At 29.7% G+C, this 22400-nt stretch overlaps 1 protein-coding gene and 1 pseudogene across 1 annotated transcript; one reads left to right on the top strand and one right to left on the bottom strand.

The window, feature by feature from the left end:
• The window catches only part of LOC140446553 (venom allergen 3-like), a 195158-nt pseudogene that overhangs the window by 4863 nt on the left and 167895 nt on the right, over positions 1–22400 (bottom strand).
• Positions 13865–15638, top strand: LOC140446866 (uncharacterized). Its single transcript, XM_072539441.1, has 2 exons — positions 13865–14043; positions 14132–15638. The coding sequence occupies exon 2, from the start codon at positions 14270–14272 to the stop codon at positions 15437–15439; it is 1170 nt and encodes a 389-aa protein (XP_072395542.1). The 5' UTR covers positions 13865–14043; positions 14132–14269; the 3' UTR covers positions 15440–15638.

Below are 22400 nucleotides of genomic sequence, written 5' to 3'. Positions count from 1 at the left end.
CTGAAATCCTGTATACTGTCTACTTTTTCTTTCTAGAGGTATTAACCAGAAACTATGCTGTAAATCGATTTTAGTGAAAAATGGCATTCCTGTAATTCTTCCTAATATTCCATCTATACTCATTGGTGCTTCAAATTGCTTTTCAGTAATCTTGTTAATATTCCTTGCATCCAAACATAACCTGATTTCACCTGATCTTTTTCGTACTACTACTATGGGGTTAATAAAACGTGTGTCTGCCTTCTCAATGATCCCATCTTCTAACATATTATTAATTGTTTTGTTTACTTCTTCTCTGTATTTATATGGTATTGGGTATGATTTTGTTTTAAAATCTTTTTCTTCTTTAACTTTTATACTATGGATATAATTTTGTGCAATTCTATTTTCTTTATTGACAAGTCCCTTGTGTTGCTGCAATATGGAAATGACTATTGATTTATATTCTTCAGGGCAATTTAAAACTTTCATCATATCTTCTTCTTTACAAATCACATTATTCTTCAATATGTACTCATTATTCCTTGCTTCCAATTTTACGCACTCCGCCTCGTAGGCATCCATCTGCTTAAAATTTCCATTCCTTAAATATTCACTACCATTATTCTTTACATTCTTTTGGGACATTTCCCTATCATCAAAATACATTTCTTCTTCATAAACAGCATTATTTTCTTTTAATAATATCCTATCAACTCTTATTCCTTCTTCCACCTCATCTTTCTGCATAAATTTAATTATTTGCCCTTCCAAAGTTACCATTTTTTTTTCAAAATCTATCTTTACTTTCTTCTTTTCCAATTCATCATTTCCCATTAATATATCAACACATAAATCCTTGACAATAAATCCTTGCATATTAATTTCTTTATTAAGAATATTAATTTTAAAATTGGCTAGTTTATCAATTTCACCCAACTTCTTATTATTTGCACCAACAATTTTAATTTTTGGAATCTTTATTATATCTGATAATTTTAATGTATTAAAAATAAAATTCTCCGAGACTAAAGTACTTTCTGAACCAGTATCTATCATAATCTTAATCATTTTATTTTTGGCCAAAGCATTTATATAAATTAAATTAATAGATTCAATAATTTTATCTTCATCTAAAGAAATAAATTCAGAAGGTTTTTCATAATAGCAATGGCCTAACTTGTAATTCAGAAAGTTTACTGCACAAAATTTTGATTATTAGAATTGTCAGATTGTATCTGACCACTTGGATCTGATGTACTATGTCTTTCCCTAGTATGACTTCTACTCACATTTTCTTGCCTTGTACGATTTCGTTCCCTGTCTTCGCAGCTCCTATTCCTTCGAACACAATTTACCTGTCTGTTATAGTTAGGTCGCTCTGTATTTCTTCTATTGTTAAAATCTTGTCTATTATTATTAGTACTGTTATTAAAATGTTGTCTATTATAATTACTGTTATTATTATTAAAATTTTGTAAATTATTACCATATCTATTATATGATTGTCTATATTGTTGATTATCATTTTTATTATATTGAAAGTTATTATTGTTTTTTCTGTTGTTATTATTACTTGTCATATTGCCTCTTTGTATTCTTTGAATAAAATTAATAAAACTATCTATTGTTTGAATATTTTGTACAGTTACGGTTTGCACAACATCAGCATCAAAATGTCTAGATACATTTAAGACTGTTTCATCCTCTCTAAGTGGTGGTTCTAAATATTTTGCAACTGTTATCAATTTCAATGCATAATCTACCATATTTGATTTTAAATTTTGATTATACTTTCCAAAATATAGAATTTCTCTAAACTTGGCTTGCTCTAATTCACCCCAATAATAATTTAAAAATTTATTTTCAAATGTTTGAAAATTATCTAAATCATTCTCAATACTAGCAAACCAAGTTGCTGCATTGTCATTTAATGTCACTCTAATATAATCTTTAATATCATTAATATTATTCACAAATCTTAATTTATGTTTTAAACTATTTATGTATACTCTAGGATGCAAATTTTTTATATTACCAGAGAATTTAATCCCAGTCTCATTTGTTAAATTTAAGTAAGGTCTCCCTATGTCTCTCATTTGTGAAATATCATCTATTCTCTGTTCCACATTTCTTATTTGATTACAATTTATTTGGATATTTTGTTGTATATCGTCTAATTTTTCTTCTGTGTTTCTCCTGTCTTCGTTTTCTTGTAGTCATTCCGTATACTTTTTATTTCATTTGCTACTTTTTTCTCTGCAGCTTCAAGTTTTTTATCCATTTGTTTTACAATTTTATTATTATTATCTTCTATTTTCTTTTCTAATTTTCTATAATTCTCTTCCAATTTCTGTTCCATTTTTTTCATGTCTTCTTTGACTTCTTTTGAATTCTCTTCCAATTTTTTTATGTCTTCTTTGATTTCTTTTGAATTCTCTTCCATTTTTTTCATATTCTCTTAAATTTTCTGTTCCATTTTTTTCATGTCTTCTTTGATTTTTCATGAAAATTAAAATCTATACTTTTTTCTTTCTACTGATAATTAATTTAATTATATGAGAGCACTTATCTTCCCAAACTAATTCTTTTAAATAGAGAGCCACCGCGTTGGGTGCCAAATTGTTATGATGTATTATTTGTTTGAATGATGAGCAATGAGTATTTTTAATAATATAATATATATATATATATATATATATATATATATATATATATATATATATATATATATATATATATATATATATATATATATATAGGGTTTTTATCGCGGTTCTCAAAGAATTAGCTTGTAAGTACTTTTTTTAAATTATCTTTATTATAACTATTATGAAACACACATATATATCTAACCTAGCCAATATAAATTTAAAATAAACTATCTTTAAATTGATATTCTTATAAAACTAATTAAATTCTATAGACAATGTAAACTTTAAACAAACTATCTTCAAAATTGAAATTGTTATGACACTAACTAAATTATATTAACAAAATTTTGTACCTTTCTTTCACTGAATGCCTAAATGAACTGTTTTCCACTATATAGATTCTAATCATCACTGAATGTCTTCGTACTTCGGTTATCCTTGTTTTTGTGAAATTACTTTTTCCAATTATCAGCTTCTACCAATTTAAGATATAGTTTTCTTCACCAGCATTTATACACCACCAAGCAAACCAACAAACACCATTTATATTTATTCTTCTTTTCAATATACCAATATCCAATTATTATAAGTTGATTTATACTAATCTCTAATCATAATATAATTTTAATTCCTTCCAATGTCCATCCAATATTCTTCTAATATACTTTTATAATCTTCAATAATTATTTGTGTATAATTATAAATGTGCATTAAATATATGCATAATTTTTAATCTTCATTTAACTCACTATATTAAACAATTGGACTATCTCCAACTAACTTTCATATTTCTTATTAAACTGCTTGACTGACTTACTAAAACTGTGAACAATTGACTTCACTAATTAATTGTGTCTATCTTCTACTAACTTTCATAATAAACTGGCCTGACTTCTGACTAAAAACTGCCCTCTTGAATCCAAATCACGGGTATTTATATCTTTTTGGATATTCCAGAATCATCTGGCAAGAGATCATGTTCCAATTTGTTCCATTACTTCTATATAGATGTTCTCGAAAAAATATCTGTTCCATCCACCGACATAATCATTATTCCAGAATGTTCGACCGTAAACAATGGTCACACTCTGCACTCTGGAGAATTCGTTAATGTTCCATTGATAATTTTGTTGACATTTAGGCTTTTCAGATCAGAATAAACATTCAAATTAGTAACTAACACTCTAATTTAATAAAATACACATTTCAAACAATATATTATTATAACCCCACTTTATATTCGTAAATATTCTTAAACGTCACTTCAGAGTATGTATATCTGTCTATCACTCACTGTATAGTTGGTTGCCTATGCACATGGCTCACTTAAATATATTTACAACATTAAAATACAACTTTTTACAATTATTATATGCTAATTTATTAAAAATGCCCTCACATAAATATATTTTTATTAAATTCTCTAGTATATAACTTCTTAAAATAATCAAATACTTTTTTATATCTAATATTATGTAGTATATAACTTATAAATTATTTTCTATAAACCCCAATCGTCACAATATATATATATATATATATATATATATATATATATATATATATATATATATATATATATATATATATATATATATATATATATATATATATATATATATATATATATATATTAAATTATTTTCGACCGTACTGTTTTAAATATTGTTTTATAGTATTAGCAATCGGTCTGTAGAAAATAAAACTCTATTTTTTCTATGTCTCAATATTTCGTCAGCATTTTGTGAGTTCTTAGGAGAAAACTGTAAATTTATCAAAATAATTATTATATTATGTAAACAAAGTGAATATTTAAAAAAATAATAAGTAAATTATTTATTTTAAATTTAATTTTGGGGTATTGAGATGATTAGTGTTTAAAAAATTAATTTATAAGTTATATATTAGATAATATTAGATATTAAAAGTATTTGGTTATTTTAATAAGTTATATACTAGGGAATATTATAAAAATTATTTATGTGAGGGCATTCTTAAGAAATTAGCATATAATAAGTCGTGTAATTAAGTTTTATTTTAATAATTATAATATTGTAAATATATTTAAGTGAGCCATGTGCATAGGCAACCAAGTATACATTTAAGTGACAGAGAGATATACATACTCTGAAAGTGACATTTTAAATAATAATTAGGAATATAAAGTGGGGTTATAATAATATGTTACTTTAAAATGTTTAATTTATATATAGTTACTGATTTAAGTGTATATTCTGATCTGAAAAGCCTAAATGTCAACAAAATTCTCGATAGAAAAGAAAGGAATTCTCTAGAATACAGAATTTAACCTTTGTTTACGGTAAAACGTTCTCGAATATGGTTATGTCTGTGAAATGGACATAACCAGAACATATACTTTTTCGAGAACAATCATATAGAACAATACGAATATGATTTCTTGCCAGATGATTCTGGAACATGGAAAAAGATATAAATACTCGGTGATTTGGATTCAAGGATCAGTTACCAGTTCAGTAGGCCAGTCAGTTAGTAAGAAAGTTAGTTAGAAGATAGACACATTTAGTTAGTGAAGATAGTCAGTCAGAAGGTCCAGATGTTCAATATAATAAGTTCAATGAAGATTAAGAAACAGTATAAAGATAATATTATTGAAGATTAAAAATTATGTTATGTAAAAATGGTAATTGGATAATGGAAGGAAGTATTAATTGAAAATTAAAATTATATAATATATTTGGTGATTGGATATTGGTATATTGAAAAGAAGAATATATATATAAATGCTGTTAAGAAGAAAAATATTTTAAATTGGTGGAAGCTGATAATTGGAAAAAGTAATTTCACAAAAACAAGGATAACCGAGGCTGAGAACGAAGACATTGAGTGGTGATTAAAATCTTTATTTTGGAGAACATTTTATTTAGGCATTCAGTGAAAGAAAGGTACAAAATTTTGTTAATAAAATTTAGTTAGTATCATAAGAATTTCAATTTTAAAGATAGTTTGTTTAAAATTTACATTATCTATATAATTTAATTAGTTTCATAAGAATTTTAATTTAAAGATAGTTTATTTTAAACTTTAAATTGGTTATGTTAGATATATATGTGTGTTTCATAATAGATATAATAAAGATAATTTCAAAAAGTGCTTACAAACTAATTCTTTGAAAACCGCGATAAAAACCCTATATACATATTATTAAAAAACACTCATTGCTCATCATTCACAAATAATACATCATAACAATATATATATATATATATATATATATATATATATATATATATATATATATATATATATATATTTATATATATATATATATATATATATATATATATTATATATATAATATATATATATATATATATATATATATATATATATATATATATATATATATATATATATATATATCTTAACCTTTAAAACCAAACTCAGTAATCCTCTAGTAACTCTACCTACAATTTTATTCAATTTCTAAATATCAGTATTACATCTGACTACGTACCATCAATTACATTTTATAGACCAATAATTTACCATGTTCCTGATTTTTTCTCAATTCTCTACTATTAATTCCATCTTTACCTTTATAATATGGATAATACTGTCATAGTAATTGTTTATTTGATAGTTGATTTCTATCAGCCCAAAGAACAGGCAGGCTTTAGGAGAGGATATGGCACAAATGACCATTTGCACACCATAAAGATCTTAATTGAAAAATGCATCGAGTACAACATACCACTGGTTCTTGCATTTGTCGATTACGAGAAGGCTTTTGATACTGTAGAGTTTGAAACCGTACTGGAAGCCCTAAATCAAAGCCGAATAGATTACAGGTACACGTCACTAATCAAAAACATCTACGATAACGCTACATCAAGTATACGACTACACGAAGACACAGAAAAATTCAGCTTAGGTCGAGGAGTAAGACAAGGAGACAATATTTCACCAAAATTGTTCACGGCAGCTCTAGAGTCAATATTTAAGAACACCCAATGGCAAGATATGGGCATCAATATAGATGGAGAAAGATTAAATCATCTGAGGTTTGCAGATGATGTCGTATTAATCGCAGATAACTTACAGGATACAGTTTCTATGCTACATTCGCTTAAAAGTCTGTCTGAAAGAGCAGGATTAAAGATAAACTTTGAGAAAACTAAACTTATGACAAATCTCGTAATGAGTGGAAATATACCTATCGACAATAATACCATACAACAAACAGACACTTACAAATATCTGGGACACGAGATCAAAATAAACAGAGACAATCAAACAAATGAAATACAGAGGCGAATAGGCCTGACATGGGCAGCATTTGGCAAACTAAGCCATATTCTAAAATGTTCAATTCCCATGTGTCTCAAGCGAAAAGTTTATAACCAATGTGTTTTGCCTGTACAAACTTATAAAGCAGAGACTTTAACACTCACGCAGAAATCTGCGAATAAACTAAGAGTTACACAACGAGCCATGGAACGTGCAATGCTGAATGTGAGCCTCCGAGACCACATAACAAACCGACAAATCAGGCAAAGATCAGGAGTTCAAGACGTCATCGAAAGAACCACGAGACTTAAGTGGAACTGGGCAGGACACTTAGCCAGAACACAAGATGGACGATGGACAAGACGAATTATGGAATGGAGGCCCAGAAATTATAAAAGAAGCCGAGGACGACCACCGACTAGATGGACCGACGACATAAAAAGAGTAGCGGGAAACTGGCTACAAGCGGCCCAGTGTAGAGAACACTGAAAAAAACTGAGGGAGGCCTATGTCCAGCAGTGGACGGGATTGGCTGATTGATGATGATGAATTGTTTATTTTAACTTATTCACTAAAAATTATACAATGGGAATTCACTATATAAAATATTGCGGTTACTATAACTCCTAAGTAAATAAAATCAAACAAAAATGTCATTTATCTAGATATAAATATATATATATATATATATATATATATATATATATATATATATATATATATATATATAAAATTTAAATTTTTAATCTTATAGTTGTAAGTATTGAAATATTCACTTTGTTTACATCTAAACAAAATCGTGACGAAATATTGAGACATAGAACAAATAGAGTTTTATTTCCTACAGACCGATTGCTGATACTATAAATCAATATATATATATATATATATATATATATATATATATATATATATATATATATATATATATATTGTATATATATATATATATATATATATATATATATATGTATTGTTGTCAGCAAATACCAGAAGTATTTGCTGACAACGTAAGGAAGTAAACATTAAATATTGGGTTTGCAGCAATAAAAAATGAAACGTGTACTCTTGTAAATTTTTATTCCAAGCTTTCGGACATTGGTTATGTCCTTCATCAGGGAGCTACAAATGTGATGAATATTTTGTTAACGTTGGTATAATTAATTAAAAAATTCACTACTTACAAACTTATTGAGGTTGTATCATCAATGATGTTATGTAATATTGATGAAGTTTATCACAGTCTGTCATCTTTGTTCAATATAAAAAAACCTATTTCTGTGTTTAAAATTCGAAAATTACTTTACATCCATAACACTTAATTATTCTAAACACATTCATGACATTATTGTTCTTAATTTTATTATATCGCCATTAGTTTTTGTCAAGACAATCCAGTGGTTTTTATTATTGGTTTTTCAAAAATCTTCGTGTGTAAATTTAAATACGAATATTTTTATGTTGATGTTATTTACTCGCATTTACGAAGTATTCATTTTGATTTTCCGGGCTTGAAAGAAAAAATGTTTGAGCTGTGTTAGTTTTATTTCGTAGATCGTTTCTTATGGACCAAGTTTCTCTTGCAACATTTTTAGAGCTTCCCAGACGATTATGATAGTACATTTTTTTAGCTGTTTTGATAGGTTTTAGATAGGTTCCTCTGTCCTTGAAGATATATTCAATGACAAAGACGTTGGTAGTAAATGTCTTGATGTACAGTAGTGAACGCATATTCTTGGCTGATATGTGGATACCTTTGGTAGTCCAGGGTTTGTGATGTTTTGACTTAATTGTAATTAAAGGAAATGCCTTATTGAAAATACAGACAAGTCCATCTAAAAAATCACTGAAATTATAGTCTACTTCTACATAGGAAAAACTTGTTATATATTGCTTCATAATAAGATAGTCCTGCATTAATAATATTAGAGTATTTTAAAGTTAAAAATATCTAACATTACCTAAACATTTTTTATCATTCTATAACTTACACGATTGACAGAAAACGATATTATTATATCATACATAAATATATACATAAAACTAGATGGTACCTTTGTATTCTAACCACTTGAGTGGGAAATAATTAGAAGACATTAGATCAATTAGATAAATTATTAGATAGACAAGAAACTAGAAAAATTATTATCTTCTTCTTCGTATGCCGTCCCCATTAACGGAGGTTGGCGACCACTTTCTAAAAGTTTCTCTGTCTTTTGCAACGTGGAATAATTTGTCTACAGTCATGTTTGTCCAGTCTCGAATATTTCGCAGTCATGATATCCTCTTTCTACCTATTCCCTTTTTGCCATCGACTCTACCCTGCATGATGACCTGCAGAAGACTATATTTATCATTCCTCAGTATGTGTCCAAGGTATGCAGTCTTGCGTACTTTTATTGTTCTCAACAATTTTTTGTCTCGATCCATCCTTCCCAGCACTTCCTCATTGGTGACCCTGGCAGTCCATGGAATTCTCAACATTCTCCGGTATATCCAAAGTTTAAAAGCTTCAAGCTTCTTAACTATTTGCGCTTTTAACGTCCATGTTTCTACCCCGTACAATAGATAATAAATTATTAGAACACTGAATAAAATGATAAAATGTTGGTACAACTTACCTGCATTGACGTTAACGTGTATACTATCTGGCTCCCCTCCATAATCATATTGTCGTACTGCTGAGTACCAGTAAGTTGCCACTTCTTGTCCTAAAGAAAAGTAAAAAAAAATTGAAACTGTTACGCTACTTTCTGATGAGCTGTGACATACTCGTCGTTTGGAATACTTAAAATGTTCGAATTAGGCGTTAGCCACGTTAATTTCAAAAATAACATTTAACTCTAGAATACTAAACGTTCGTAAAATTTACCGCGGTCAACTATTTTCACTTGCTCCGGGCTCAAAAAGCAAGATCTACTATAGTAGAAGCCACAGTTAGAATGCAGTGCAGGTACGATAGGCAATGTATTTTGTACGGGAGAATGGCCGACCACGTTGCCAGTTTGCCACGAGCGGCGCATCAGGACCGAATTTAAGAATTATAGCACTGGAATATACGCGCACACAACAATTTCCTACGGTTGTATAAAAGACTATCATTATTGTTTCAACTAAAGCATGATACAATTATCGATGTATAAATAAGAGAGTTACATTGTCGAACTGAACAATACCATGAAGAAAAATACTATAAAAACGTAAAATATATTAAAAACTTATTGTCGATGGGTTAGACTCCGACAAACTTTAGTTTGGGAATGTGATGTAGTGCTTCGCTCAGACGGGTGGATCGCTTCTACCAGTAGCAGAGAGAAACTGGTAGCTTTAAAATAAATTTTTATAAGTACATAATATTAAATTTAAGTGAAGAATGAATAAAAAATGAAATGAATGAAAAGAAGTTCATAGTCAGTTGCATTTGATAAAATAATAAGTAAAATATTAGGAGTACTTTAATAAATATCAAATTCCTCAATACTTACAATTTATTAACCATGATACTATGACTAAGAAGATAAGATATTGCGCATAAGTCGTGACGTAATTGGAGAGTTGCACGTTCGTAATGTCAGTTTTTTGTATGTATCATTAAATAATCTTTAATAAATAGTTTGGAGATATCCTTTTGTGTACGATTATTGTAATTATTAAACCTTTATTTAATATTATTATTTTGCTAATTGAATAATTTCATCACCGAATGCATAAAAATCCCATTTAACTTTAACTAACTTTAACAAGAATTCAAATTCTACTCTCCAATGACGGCATGCGCGAACACGACCGATTTTGTGCTACGGGAAGATCCTATCTTGTTAGTCATAGTATCATGTTATTAACATTGTCAGGAAGGAAGGAAGGGTTTCAACAACACAAAAAAAATAAGTAGTTTATTTTAACTAATTAAATAATGTATTTATTTTCTAAACAGTAATTATTCTAAAAACTTGTTTTTGTAAAAAATATGTTTTGTACACGCTTGTGACAACTGAGTGACAAGGAAAAGAAAAGCATTTTTAAGTGTGTAAAATTTAATTCCTAGCTGAGCACTTTCGGCTTAGAAAGCCATCTTCAGTGCTATGGTCAATAATTTCAAAATACTACTGTGAAGAGAGAGAGATCCCATGTATGAATAAAAAAAAATTTTGAGTTGCCGATACAGTTTTTTAATAATATAAAAAACTTTGTTCGAAGTTTGAAGCTTTTAAATGTTTTGTTGTGAAAAATTGGTTTTAAAACGTTTAGAACCTTACAAAGGAATATCAGACAAAAACACGTCTATTCATAATTTTAATCACTATCTTTATTATCAGAAAGGCTTTCTTTGGATGAACCAGTATTAATAAAGAATTGTAAGTGGTCCAGCATAGAGTCTAATAAATGTTCTTTTGCGATTTCAGTGTTTTCATATTTTTGTACGTGTTTACATATGTTAGCCCACTATTCTATTACCACTTCTGAAAATTTTATTCTTGTTATATTTTCAACATCATTTATGTTAAATGTTGTATTATGAGTGGCCACTCTACATTTTACCAAAGCCCATATTTTTTCGATAGCGTTTAACTCCAGATGATAGGGAGGCAAGCGAAGTACTTGATGTCCATGTTGTTCAAGCTCATAATCTAATACATAAACTGGTGGAAAACGTGGTTTATGAGCTTGTATAATTTTATATAATTCCGGTTTGGTTAGTTTTTCTTGAAAAGGAATATTTTTTTTGTAAACACTTTACCATAATATTCCTACGACTAGCAGACTTCATATTTTTTTCGATTAGTACATTATGGTAGAATGCGTTATTAACTACCAAGACCGACTTTTTGGGTAAGTTAGGTATAAGCTGACTTCTGACCACTTCATAAAATTAAGTTGGTTCATATCGTTATTTACTAACATAATCCATATTGAGATCGCAGATTTTCTGTTTCAAGCAAATAGTATAAAGTATCTGATGAAACATCGTAAATAGGTAATAACAAGGTGTTGGTTGTGGTGTATTTATACAAAATACGAACCAGTTATTGAAATATAAATTACCACCTTTTTGTAGCACTTATACTGCCGAGCTTTTTGCAATTATAAAAGGTGTTACCTAGCTCCCAGAACTTAACCATATTTTCTTTGGATGCAACAAATATTTAGAAAAATCTAATAAATTAATTCAAACTCTTATTAAAATGAAATATTCGCCTCCGTTAAGTCTATCACACATTTTGGCAACTGCTAATAGAGAAATCTTAGAATTGCTAATAAATTTTATTAAAGATGTGAAAGTAGAAATATAAATTACAGTGATTTATACATATATTTAAAATAAAGTAACAAACAAGAACAAAAAAAATATCTTTAAACGTAAATAAAACATTCTGTGGCTGATGGACTTATTTCCGTGCCATATCTTTCACACACACACACACACACACACACACACACACACACACACACACACACACACACACACACACACACACACACACACACACACACACACACACACACACACACACACACACACACACATACAAGAAAATAAAATGTCATTGATAATATTTACGTCAAACTTCTTAAAGGTATTAACAGGTTTTTGATTGATATTTACATTATAAATTATTGCCTCTGCTTGGCTATTTAATCAAGCCCTTTTGTTCCTATCTTTTTAGAAGCCATATTGTTAAATAACTATTATTAATAACTAAACTTAACACACAATAAATACACTAAATGACTTAATAATTCACTAATTACTACTACTAATATACTAAGCACTAATCGAAAATAAAATAATAAAATATCCAACACGATCAAATTAACAAGTCAAACACTCTCTGCAATACATAACTACGACACTGGCAAACAGCAAACTGACCGCTTCCATTGTAAACACATTCTTTCGATTGTGGATGGAAACGCATTCGATAATGATGGAAAGAAAAGGTATCAAATCCTGAAGACACAAATACCTCAGACAAATAAAAACATTGAGGAAAAAGGATAATGTGAACCTTGTTTATACCGATAAGTCTTGGACTAATGTCGGTACTTCAGTCAAAAAGGAATGGAGGGACACAACGATCAAGAATTCACGAGATGCCTTCATAACAGGGTTCTCTACTGGACTGAAAGCTCCAACACAAGGAGGTCCTCGGTTTGTTCTTCTTCATGCTGGAAGTGAAACTGGTTTTGTAGCATGGGCCGAATTAACTTTCTTGGCGAAGAAAGGAACCGCTAATTACCACGACGAAATGGAAGATCTATATGAAGAATGGTTTAAGAAGACGTAAATTCCAAATTTGCCGAAAGACAAAGAAAACGTTGTCGTTTTGGATAACGCGTCATACCACTCCCGCAAATTTGATTTCCCGAAAAAATGGTAGAACAAAAGGCAAATCAAGGATTGGCTAATCGAAAAGAACATTTTCTTTGAGGAAGATAACCTAAAAAGTGAATTACTGAATACTGCGACTGCATTTAAGACGAGTACGACAAGTACAAAATTGAAACAATTGCGGAAAAATAATGACTGCGTTAGGATTTTGAGCTAAACCCGATTGAGATGGTGTGGAGGCAAGTGAAAAGCTATGTGGTTTTAAACAACGTCGATTTTAAAGAACAAACGGTAAAATGGTTGATAAAGAGTTTTACCAACGGGTATCTAAGAATAGTGGCATAATTATGTGAACCACGTCAAGAAAGAGAAAAAACTGTTTGCGGTGGATAATTTGCAGCAAGATATTGAACCGGTGATAATTAATATAGGAGTGAATTCAGATGATGAGGACGATTTAGGTATGGATTACGATTAGTATTAATCAACGAGAAATATCTCAGATTTAATGCTCATTTGTTTATTTATTTTTTTAGTACTGTACGTACAGTACATTTCAGTTATGATCTTCTTGCGTATTATATATATATATATATATATATATATATATATATATATATATATATGTAAAAGTAAACCTATGTTTATTTTAAGTGAAACAGCAGGGCTTAGTTATTTTTAGTTATTTAAAGTTTTAGGTTGTATGACTGTTTAAGTTTTATTGACATTGACATATTGTAAATTGTATGGTACAATTGTCAAATTACTTAATGGCGTAAGAAATAGCATTGTTCTTGATTCTCTTTTTAGGTTTGTATATTTGTTAAGTTATTTTAGTTATGTTATTATTGTTAATAATTTATATTGTAGAATTTTAACGATAATAAACTCTTTTTAGACGAATTCAAACTGCTATCTCTTCACATGAATAAGGGTATGATATTACACTTATAAATCAAGAACTTAAGCTGATAAAAAAAATATAGTGATAACTATAAATTTCCAAGCCGTTATTTGGATAAAACGATATTTAAGAATGAATTTTACATCAATGAGAATTTGCATGGCTATAGAAGCAAACAGTAGTGATAGTAAGAAAAATGTATATAAATTTAAGTGGCTGCAGCCAACAGGGTCCCGTTTTTATTATGAAATCCCCTTTGAAAAACAACTTCAAATTGATCATTCTGAACTATTTCATCTGAAAAAAGTGAAGAATATATTAGCATCTATGAAAACAAGAGGATCCTTTAGAACATGTACTATAGCATTAGAAGACAATTTGAAGGAGATTTATTTTGATTCAGATGGTGATGTGGTTTATCAAAGTGAGTACTTACAACAGACCTTATTACCAGTGTATGAGAAGATAGAAACAGCTGAACAATTTCCATCATTTGCTGAGTTGCTCCAGAAATTTAATGACACAAATTTACCTAAAGTTGAAAAGAAAAATTTAAAAAAAATAAAAGATGATTTTGTACTTCGAAATTTTGATGGAAATAATGTTCCAATGAATTCATGGCTCAAGACCTTCGAATCAGAATGTTTGCGATGTGAGGTGGTTGCTGACGAAGACAAGATTTTGATTCTACGTTTGTTTCTTGATGGAATAGCAAAAGAATGGTTTGAATCAAAAATAATAACATTAGGCTTAGATAACAGTTTTGAGGTATGGAAAATTAATTTTTTAGATAGTTTTTGTGAAACAGGTTGGCATAATCATAGGCAAGCTTATTCTTTTAGGTATATAGGTGGTAGTATTGTTGATTATGCGTTTCGTAAAGAAAATTTATTGCTAAATATAAAGAATGATTTTCCCATTGATATACTAATTGATTTAATTGTAACAAATTTGCCAATTTATATACAAGATAATATTAATAGAGCTGACGTTACAACAATGGAAAAATTGGTAGGTGAATTACGAAAATTGGAAAGTTTAGTTATAAAAAAGAAGAATAAATTGGAGACAAAACCAAATTTTTATCAAAAATCTACTATAATACCAGAAGAACAGAAAACTACTTGTCAATATTGTGATAGAAAAGGATTCCCTGGGAGGTTTCATCCAGAGGCAATATGCCGTTTAAAGCAAAAAGATAAAAAGGTAACAAAAGAAAACAAATCAAATGATATTAAATATATTAATAATATTGCTATACAGGAGACATTAAATGAAACAGTAACTGAACAAAAAAACTAGATTTGCTGCCATTGATCAAATTAAAAGTATTCCTAAATAATAAAGAATTATGTGGAGTTTATGACCCAGGCTCAAATGTTACTCTTCTGAATTCGAAGGTGGCAAGAAAGTTAGGATTAGATATTCAAGAAGATAGGAATATGTTTAAAACGATAAATGGCAGAACAAATTTTACAGGAAAACTAATTGCAAAACTGAAAATTAATACAATTGAGAAAAATATTAATCTTTTTGTAATTAATGATGAATATTTTGAGTACGATATTCTACTCGGATTAGATTCTATTTTAAATTTTCAAATGAAACAAGATTTTGATTTACAGATTTATCAAAGATTATACGGAAAAATTGAAGAAAAAATCGAAAAATTTAATTATAACATTAATATTACAGAATACTCCATAAACTTTAATGAGGGAATTCCCACAGAACTTTTTGAAGCAAAATTACAACATTTATTGCCATATCAGAAAAATAAAATAGAAATATTACTAAATAAATATGACAATATTTTTGCAAAACATAAATTTGACATTGGGCAGGTTCAAAATAATGAAGCTCAAATTAAACTTTTAGAACATAAATTTGTTGCAAAAAGACCCTATAGATGCTCGATAGAAGACCAAAAAGAGATAGAATTTCAAATAGGACAATTATTAAAAGCAAATTTAATAGAAGAATCATCTTCACCTTTTGCAGCACCTGTTACATTGGCTTTTAAAAAAGATGAAGGATCTAAAACAAGATTGTGCATTGACTTTCGTGAGTTAAACAAATTAATTATTCCTGAACCCCAACCTTTTCCTTTAATTGACGAGATTTTGACCAAAACAAGGAATGCTAGGTTCTTTACTACTTTAGATATAAATTCTGCTTTTTGGTGTATTCCAGTTCGGATAAAAGATAAATACAAGACAGCCTTCGTTACCCAAAGTGGTCATTGGCAATGGAAATGCTTACCTTTTGGGCTTAAAACATCTCCCGCAATATTTCAAAGAATTTTAAGTAATATTATCAGGAAGCATAATTTAAATTCATTTTGTATAAACTACATAGATGACATTTTAATATTCTCATTATCATTTGAAGAACACTTAGACCATATAGAAAGACTTATGAAAGCAATTATTGAAGAGGGATTTAGGCTCAAACTTCTAAAATGTAATTTTGCAAGAGAAGAGGTTAAATATTTGGGACACATTGTGGGACACAATTCAGTTCGTCCGTTACATGATAATTTAATATCGATCAGAGATTTTCCAGCACCAGACACGAGAAAAAAAGTACGACAGTTTTTGGGAAAAGTAAATTTTTACCACAAATATATAAAAGATTCAGCTAGGTTATTAGAGCCACTACATAATTTACTTAGAAAAGATATCAAATTCCACTGGTCTTTAAGCTGCCAAACAGCTTTTGATAGGGCAAAGAACATCCTCTGTTCTGAACCTATACTAGCCATTTTTAACCCAAATGCTCCTACAACTATATATACAGATGCTAGTGTTCTAGGAATTGGTGCGGTTCTGAAACAAAAACAAAGAGATGGAGAAATGAAACCCGTAGCATACTTTTCAAAAAAATTGAACAAATATCAAAAAAATAAAAAGGCTATTTTTTTAGAATGCCTGGCAATTAAAGAAGCAATAAAATTTTGGCAATACTGGCTAATGGGAAGAAAATTTCTCGTTATTACTGATCATAAACCCCTTGAGGGAAGAGAACTTCGTACAAGACCAGATGAAGAATTAGGAGATATGACACATTTTCTTTCACAATTTGACTTCGACATTAAATATGAACCTGGAAAAGAAAATGTAGAAGCAGACTGCCTTTCTAGAAACCCAGTGTTGGAAAATATGAAAAATGCAGAAACATTCATAAGAACAGTAAACCTAGTCACATTAACTGAGATAAAACAAGACCAAAATAATAATCGACAAGTTATAGATACAATGAGAGGAACAATTTTGAACCAAGATATATTTTATAAATTAAGGAAGAATGAAAAAAGAATAATTTTATCCAAAGATTTTGGAAAAGAGTTAATAACAAAAGTTCACAAATTTTATGGTCATATTTGTGCTGGTAAAGTAACAAACAAAATTAGAAATTTTTACTACATTAAGAATATAGATTCACTAGCAAAGGATATCTGTCAAAAATGCGAGATCTGCTGTAAAAATAAAACAAGAATCGGTCCAAAATATGGTCTTCTGTCACAATTGGGTCCAGCAAAAGAACCTTTTCAGATAATGTCCTTAGATACAATAGGAGGATTTGGTGGCAATCGTTCGACAAAAAAATACCTCCACTTACTTGTAGATCACTTCACCAGATATGCGTTTGCAGTTACTTCTAAAAATCAGACCACAGATGATTTCATAAAATTAATCGCCAAAATTCAAGATAAACACCCCATAAAAACATTATTAACAGATCAGTATCCAGGAATTAATTCCAAAATATTTAGAAATCATATGAAACATTTAAATATTCAATTAATTTTTACAGCAGTAGACTGTCCATTCTCGAATGGATTAAATGAAAGACTTAATCAGACATTAGTTAACAGAATAAGATGCAAACAAAATGAAACTAGAATTCGAGCATGGACAAAAATAGCTGAAGAATGTATAGAGGAATACAATAAAACAGATCATTCCGTAACCGGATATAGCCCAGAATATTTGCTTTTTGGAAAAGCAGATCCGATTGTTCCCGAGGAACTGTGTGAGACAACAAATGTATCAAAAGATAAAGAAATAGCCTATAAAAATTCGGTACGACATCATGAATATAATAAAAAACTGTATGACAAAAATAGAAAATCCTATGAATTCAAAGAGGGAGATTGGGCATATGTAGAAAATAAATCAAAACTAAATAGAAAAAAACTTGACGAAGTAAGAGTAGGTCCATTTCAAATAAAAAAACAAATTTCAAATACATTATATGAAGTAGATATTGGATACAAAAAGAATGATATGAATTATTTCCATATTTCAAAATTGATGCCTTGTGATAAACCATATACTTAGATGGTTTATCATACCTTTTTGGTAGGGGGATGTAAAAGTAAACCTATGTTTATTTTAAGTGAAACAGCAGGGCTTAGTTATTTTTAGTTATTTAAAGTTTTAGGTTGTATGACTGTTTAAGTTTTATTGACATTGACATATTGTAAATTGTATGGTACAATTGTCAAATTACTTAATGGCGTAAGAAATAGCATTGTTCTTGATTCTCTTTTTAGGTTTGTATATTTGTTAAGTTATTTTAGTTATGTTATTATTGTTAATAATTTATATTGTAGAATTTTAACGATAATAAACTCTTTTTAGACGAATTCAAACTGCTATCTCTTCACATGAATAAGGGTATGATATTACACTTATATATATATATATATATATATATATATATATATATATATATATATATACATATATATATATATACATATATACATATATATATATATATATATAGGTTACTCTACTTGCATTTTTTTGTATATATGTATATAAGTATTTACGAGCTACTAGATATGTTATGTATATAGACATTTTTTATAGAATTAATTTGTTTTTTTTTTGTTTATTCTCTTATTTAACTCAGTTAAATTAATGAGTGAAGATTTTTGAAACGAAGCGCGTACGGTCCTGATTTCTAAGTCAATCGCTAAACTACCACACACCTACCACTGTGCGGACATTAGTGGCATCGCTGCGCGCTGTAAGACCAACACTGTATTCTAACTGTGGCTTCTACTATAGTTTTCGGGCTCTTCCGATTAACTGACAGCTGTACACTTCTTAGTAGCTTCATAATCAATAGTGTTCACGTACAGCAGCCGTCAGATTTGCAGAGTTACAGAAAAACTTTGTTCTGTAGGATTATTCTTGTAGTAATAATAATTAATCCTTTCAGTAAAATGGCATCTAAAAGGCCTTTGTGCGTACTAATAGAATTACAAAAGGAAGTTGAACATAATAAATGAAGAGTATCGCAACTCTAAATCCTATAGTGATATTTATGTTCCCTTATCAAAAATATCACGGATGAATGGAAGCATAATTGTGCCCAATACAATAAACCTAAAAGGAAAAGACAGCCATATCTGGTCGGCTAAATTACCGCTAAGATGTGAAAGAATTACTAGCAGAAATATTATTCATTTTTTGACTGGTAGTAAAGGAAACGCTGAGAAGTGTGTGACTATTGAAGATCACTTCTTGCATTTTATTTCCAATGATATAATCGATATTTATAGTCTTATAGTATCTGTACTTTATGGTCTTAAAGTGCAGTTAGATAAGTTGGGAAAACCCTTTTGTGTTCTGCTGTACGTTTGTTAAAAGTTCTACTAGTTTGACCGATGTAAGCTTTTGAGCAGTCAGCACATGCAAGAGTGCCCACTACAGAATCTCTCGAGGAACTCAATCATATGCTTTTTCAAGATCAATGAATACCGGAAAAAAAGAAAGAAAGGTGATCCTTTTGCACATATACTTCATAAGTCATCCTTTTATGTTACTATAGATGAGCAACTTTTTGGTTTCCATGGCAAATGTCCATTTAAGATGTTTATACCCAACAAACCTGTCAATTATGGCATAAAGATTGTTATGGTTTGCGACTCTTTATCAGAATACCTAGTTAACGCTTGTCCATAGGAACATATTTAGGAAAAATAACGAAAACAGGAGTTTTACTAGTAGCAAATTTTTATTTGGGAATTACTGTACTGAATGTGCCTCAGAATAAAAAACTTTTGTACGATTTTCTATTATATTTAAAAGTGGCAATTAAGAGTGGCAACTCTGCCTGTATTGGTGTGGGGTGAATTGAGTAGCTCTATAACCGATGCAGCAGGTCCAAAACCCAGATAAAAGAGGAGGGATAGAGGAGTAACACCTCTAAAAAAAACAGGGTTTAACTGGCCCGGTTGATAGCACCCTGTAAGGGTTCTTTGTCTAGGATTACAGATGAAGGGTAGATGATGCTCCTAAGCTGCAGTGAAACCAAATTGTCTAGGAGAAGGAAAACTCCAAAATTAAACCCTGGCCCTCCAAGTCGGGGGTTGAGGCATCGGGCTAACTTCCCGTTACTCAGAAAAAAATATAATGTTAGAAAACCCAGCAAAACGGCTCGGAATGAATCGATCAACAAACGACGACGTACGCTACGAAAAAGAAGTATGAATTTCGGAACTTGGAACGTGCAAGGTTTTAGAACTAAAATAAATGAAATAATGTAAGAAATGAGTTAGCTGAAATTGGACATCACAGTAATCACCGAAACAAAACGAAAGGGCCAAGGATCAGAAAACATCGGAGAATATGATCACTTCTACAGCGGGGTACCAAAGGAGAAAAGAGCTCAACAAGGTGTTGCCATATTAATACGTAAGAAGCTAAGGAAATACATAACTACTTAGGAGGTCATAAACGAGAGAATGATAAAAATGAACCTTACGATTAGAGGACACAAATGCACAATCATGGGTGAATGTATGATGACGCACCAGTAAACATTAAAAACGATTTTTTTGAGAAATTGAATTTAGAGGGTTAATAATATAATCGTTAAAATACGAGAGGGTTAAAATTAATCATAGACTACACAATCATACGACAAAAGACAAATAATAAGATGTAAGAGTATTAAGAGGAGCTACCTGTGGAAGCGATCATTACTTATTAAAAGCTAAGATCACATTTGGAGTAAATAAACCTAAAGAAAAAAAAGAAGGAAATGAAAGGGAAAAAGAAATACAGAAGACGTATAATCTAATCAGCTTAGAACAAGAAAGCGTGAGAGAATTATACAGAAATAGATTACATCAAAAGTTGGAAAATAAACAATTTAATAAAAACGAAGAACATTACACTTACATAAAAAGATGTCTCCAGGAGGTAGCAACAGAAGCCATTTGATATCAAATCCAGAATCAAAGAAAACTTCCATATTAGTTTGACGAAGAAATAGAACAAGAAATAAAGAAGAAAAGAGACCAATATCAAAAATTCTTAAATACAAAGAATATAACGGATTTATATCGGAATATAAAGGAGTCTCAAGCTAAAGTACGAAAAATGATATGTCGGAAGAAAAATGAAGCATGGCAACAAAAGTGTAACATGATAAATTCACATCTAGGAGAATGAAAAAGCACAGAAAGTTGGAGAATCTTAAAATCTTTAAGACAAGATAAGAAGAGAGACATAGTGTCAACAATAATAATGGATGACTGGGACCAATATTTTGAGAAACTCCTAAGGGAAGATAGACCACAATTTAAAGACAGCAACGAAACACAAAATATAAATATTTTAACTTCGCCCAAACGAATAACAACGAAAGAAGTGGAAGATGTATGTAGATCTCTAAATAAAACAAAGCACCGGGTCCAGGTAACATCCCTGCAGAGTTAATTAAACACGGTACAACCAAACTATATACAAGTTTAGCCAAACTGTTCCAAAACTGCATTAATGGAATGACAACCCCAGAGGAGTGGAAGACATCATTCATATCCACTATACACAAAAAAGGCAGAAGGGATGAATGTGACAATTACAAAGGCATTGCCGTGCCAAACTCGATCAGTACAATATACGGAAAAGTAATTAAAAACAGAATAGAAAGCGAATATAAAGACTAAGAGGCTGAGGAACAGGCAGGATTTAGGGCAGGTTGATCTACTGTTGACCATTTGTTTTGCATTACACCAATTATTGAAAAGAAAATAGCCGTTAATCAAGAAGTACATTTATTGTATGTAGACCTACGAAAGGCTTATGATAGCGTACCACATTATAAATTATGGGAAGCGTTAGAGAAAACAAACATAAGCATTAATTTAATAAATGCGACGAAGGAACTGTACGCTAATGCTAACTCAAAGGTAAATGTTGGAAATAATCTGTCAAGTGAATTCCAAATGAATAAAGGC

The sequence above is a fragment of the Diabrotica undecimpunctata genome, chromosome 7, assembly GCF_040954645.1.
Source record: "Diabrotica undecimpunctata isolate CICGRU chromosome 7, icDiaUnde3, whole genome shotgun sequence".
Lineage (NCBI taxonomy): Eukaryota > Metazoa > Arthropoda > Insecta > Coleoptera > Chrysomelidae > Diabrotica > Diabrotica undecimpunctata.
The sequence above is the reverse complement of the archived record's forward strand: the minus strand, read 5'-3'. Positions and strand labels throughout refer to the sequence as shown.

Excerpts from the sequence above, each read along its gene's own strand:
- LOC140446866 (XM_072539441.1), top strand. The coding sequence starts at position 14,270 with ATGAATTTTACATCAATGAGAATTTGCATGGCTATAGAAGCAAACAGT.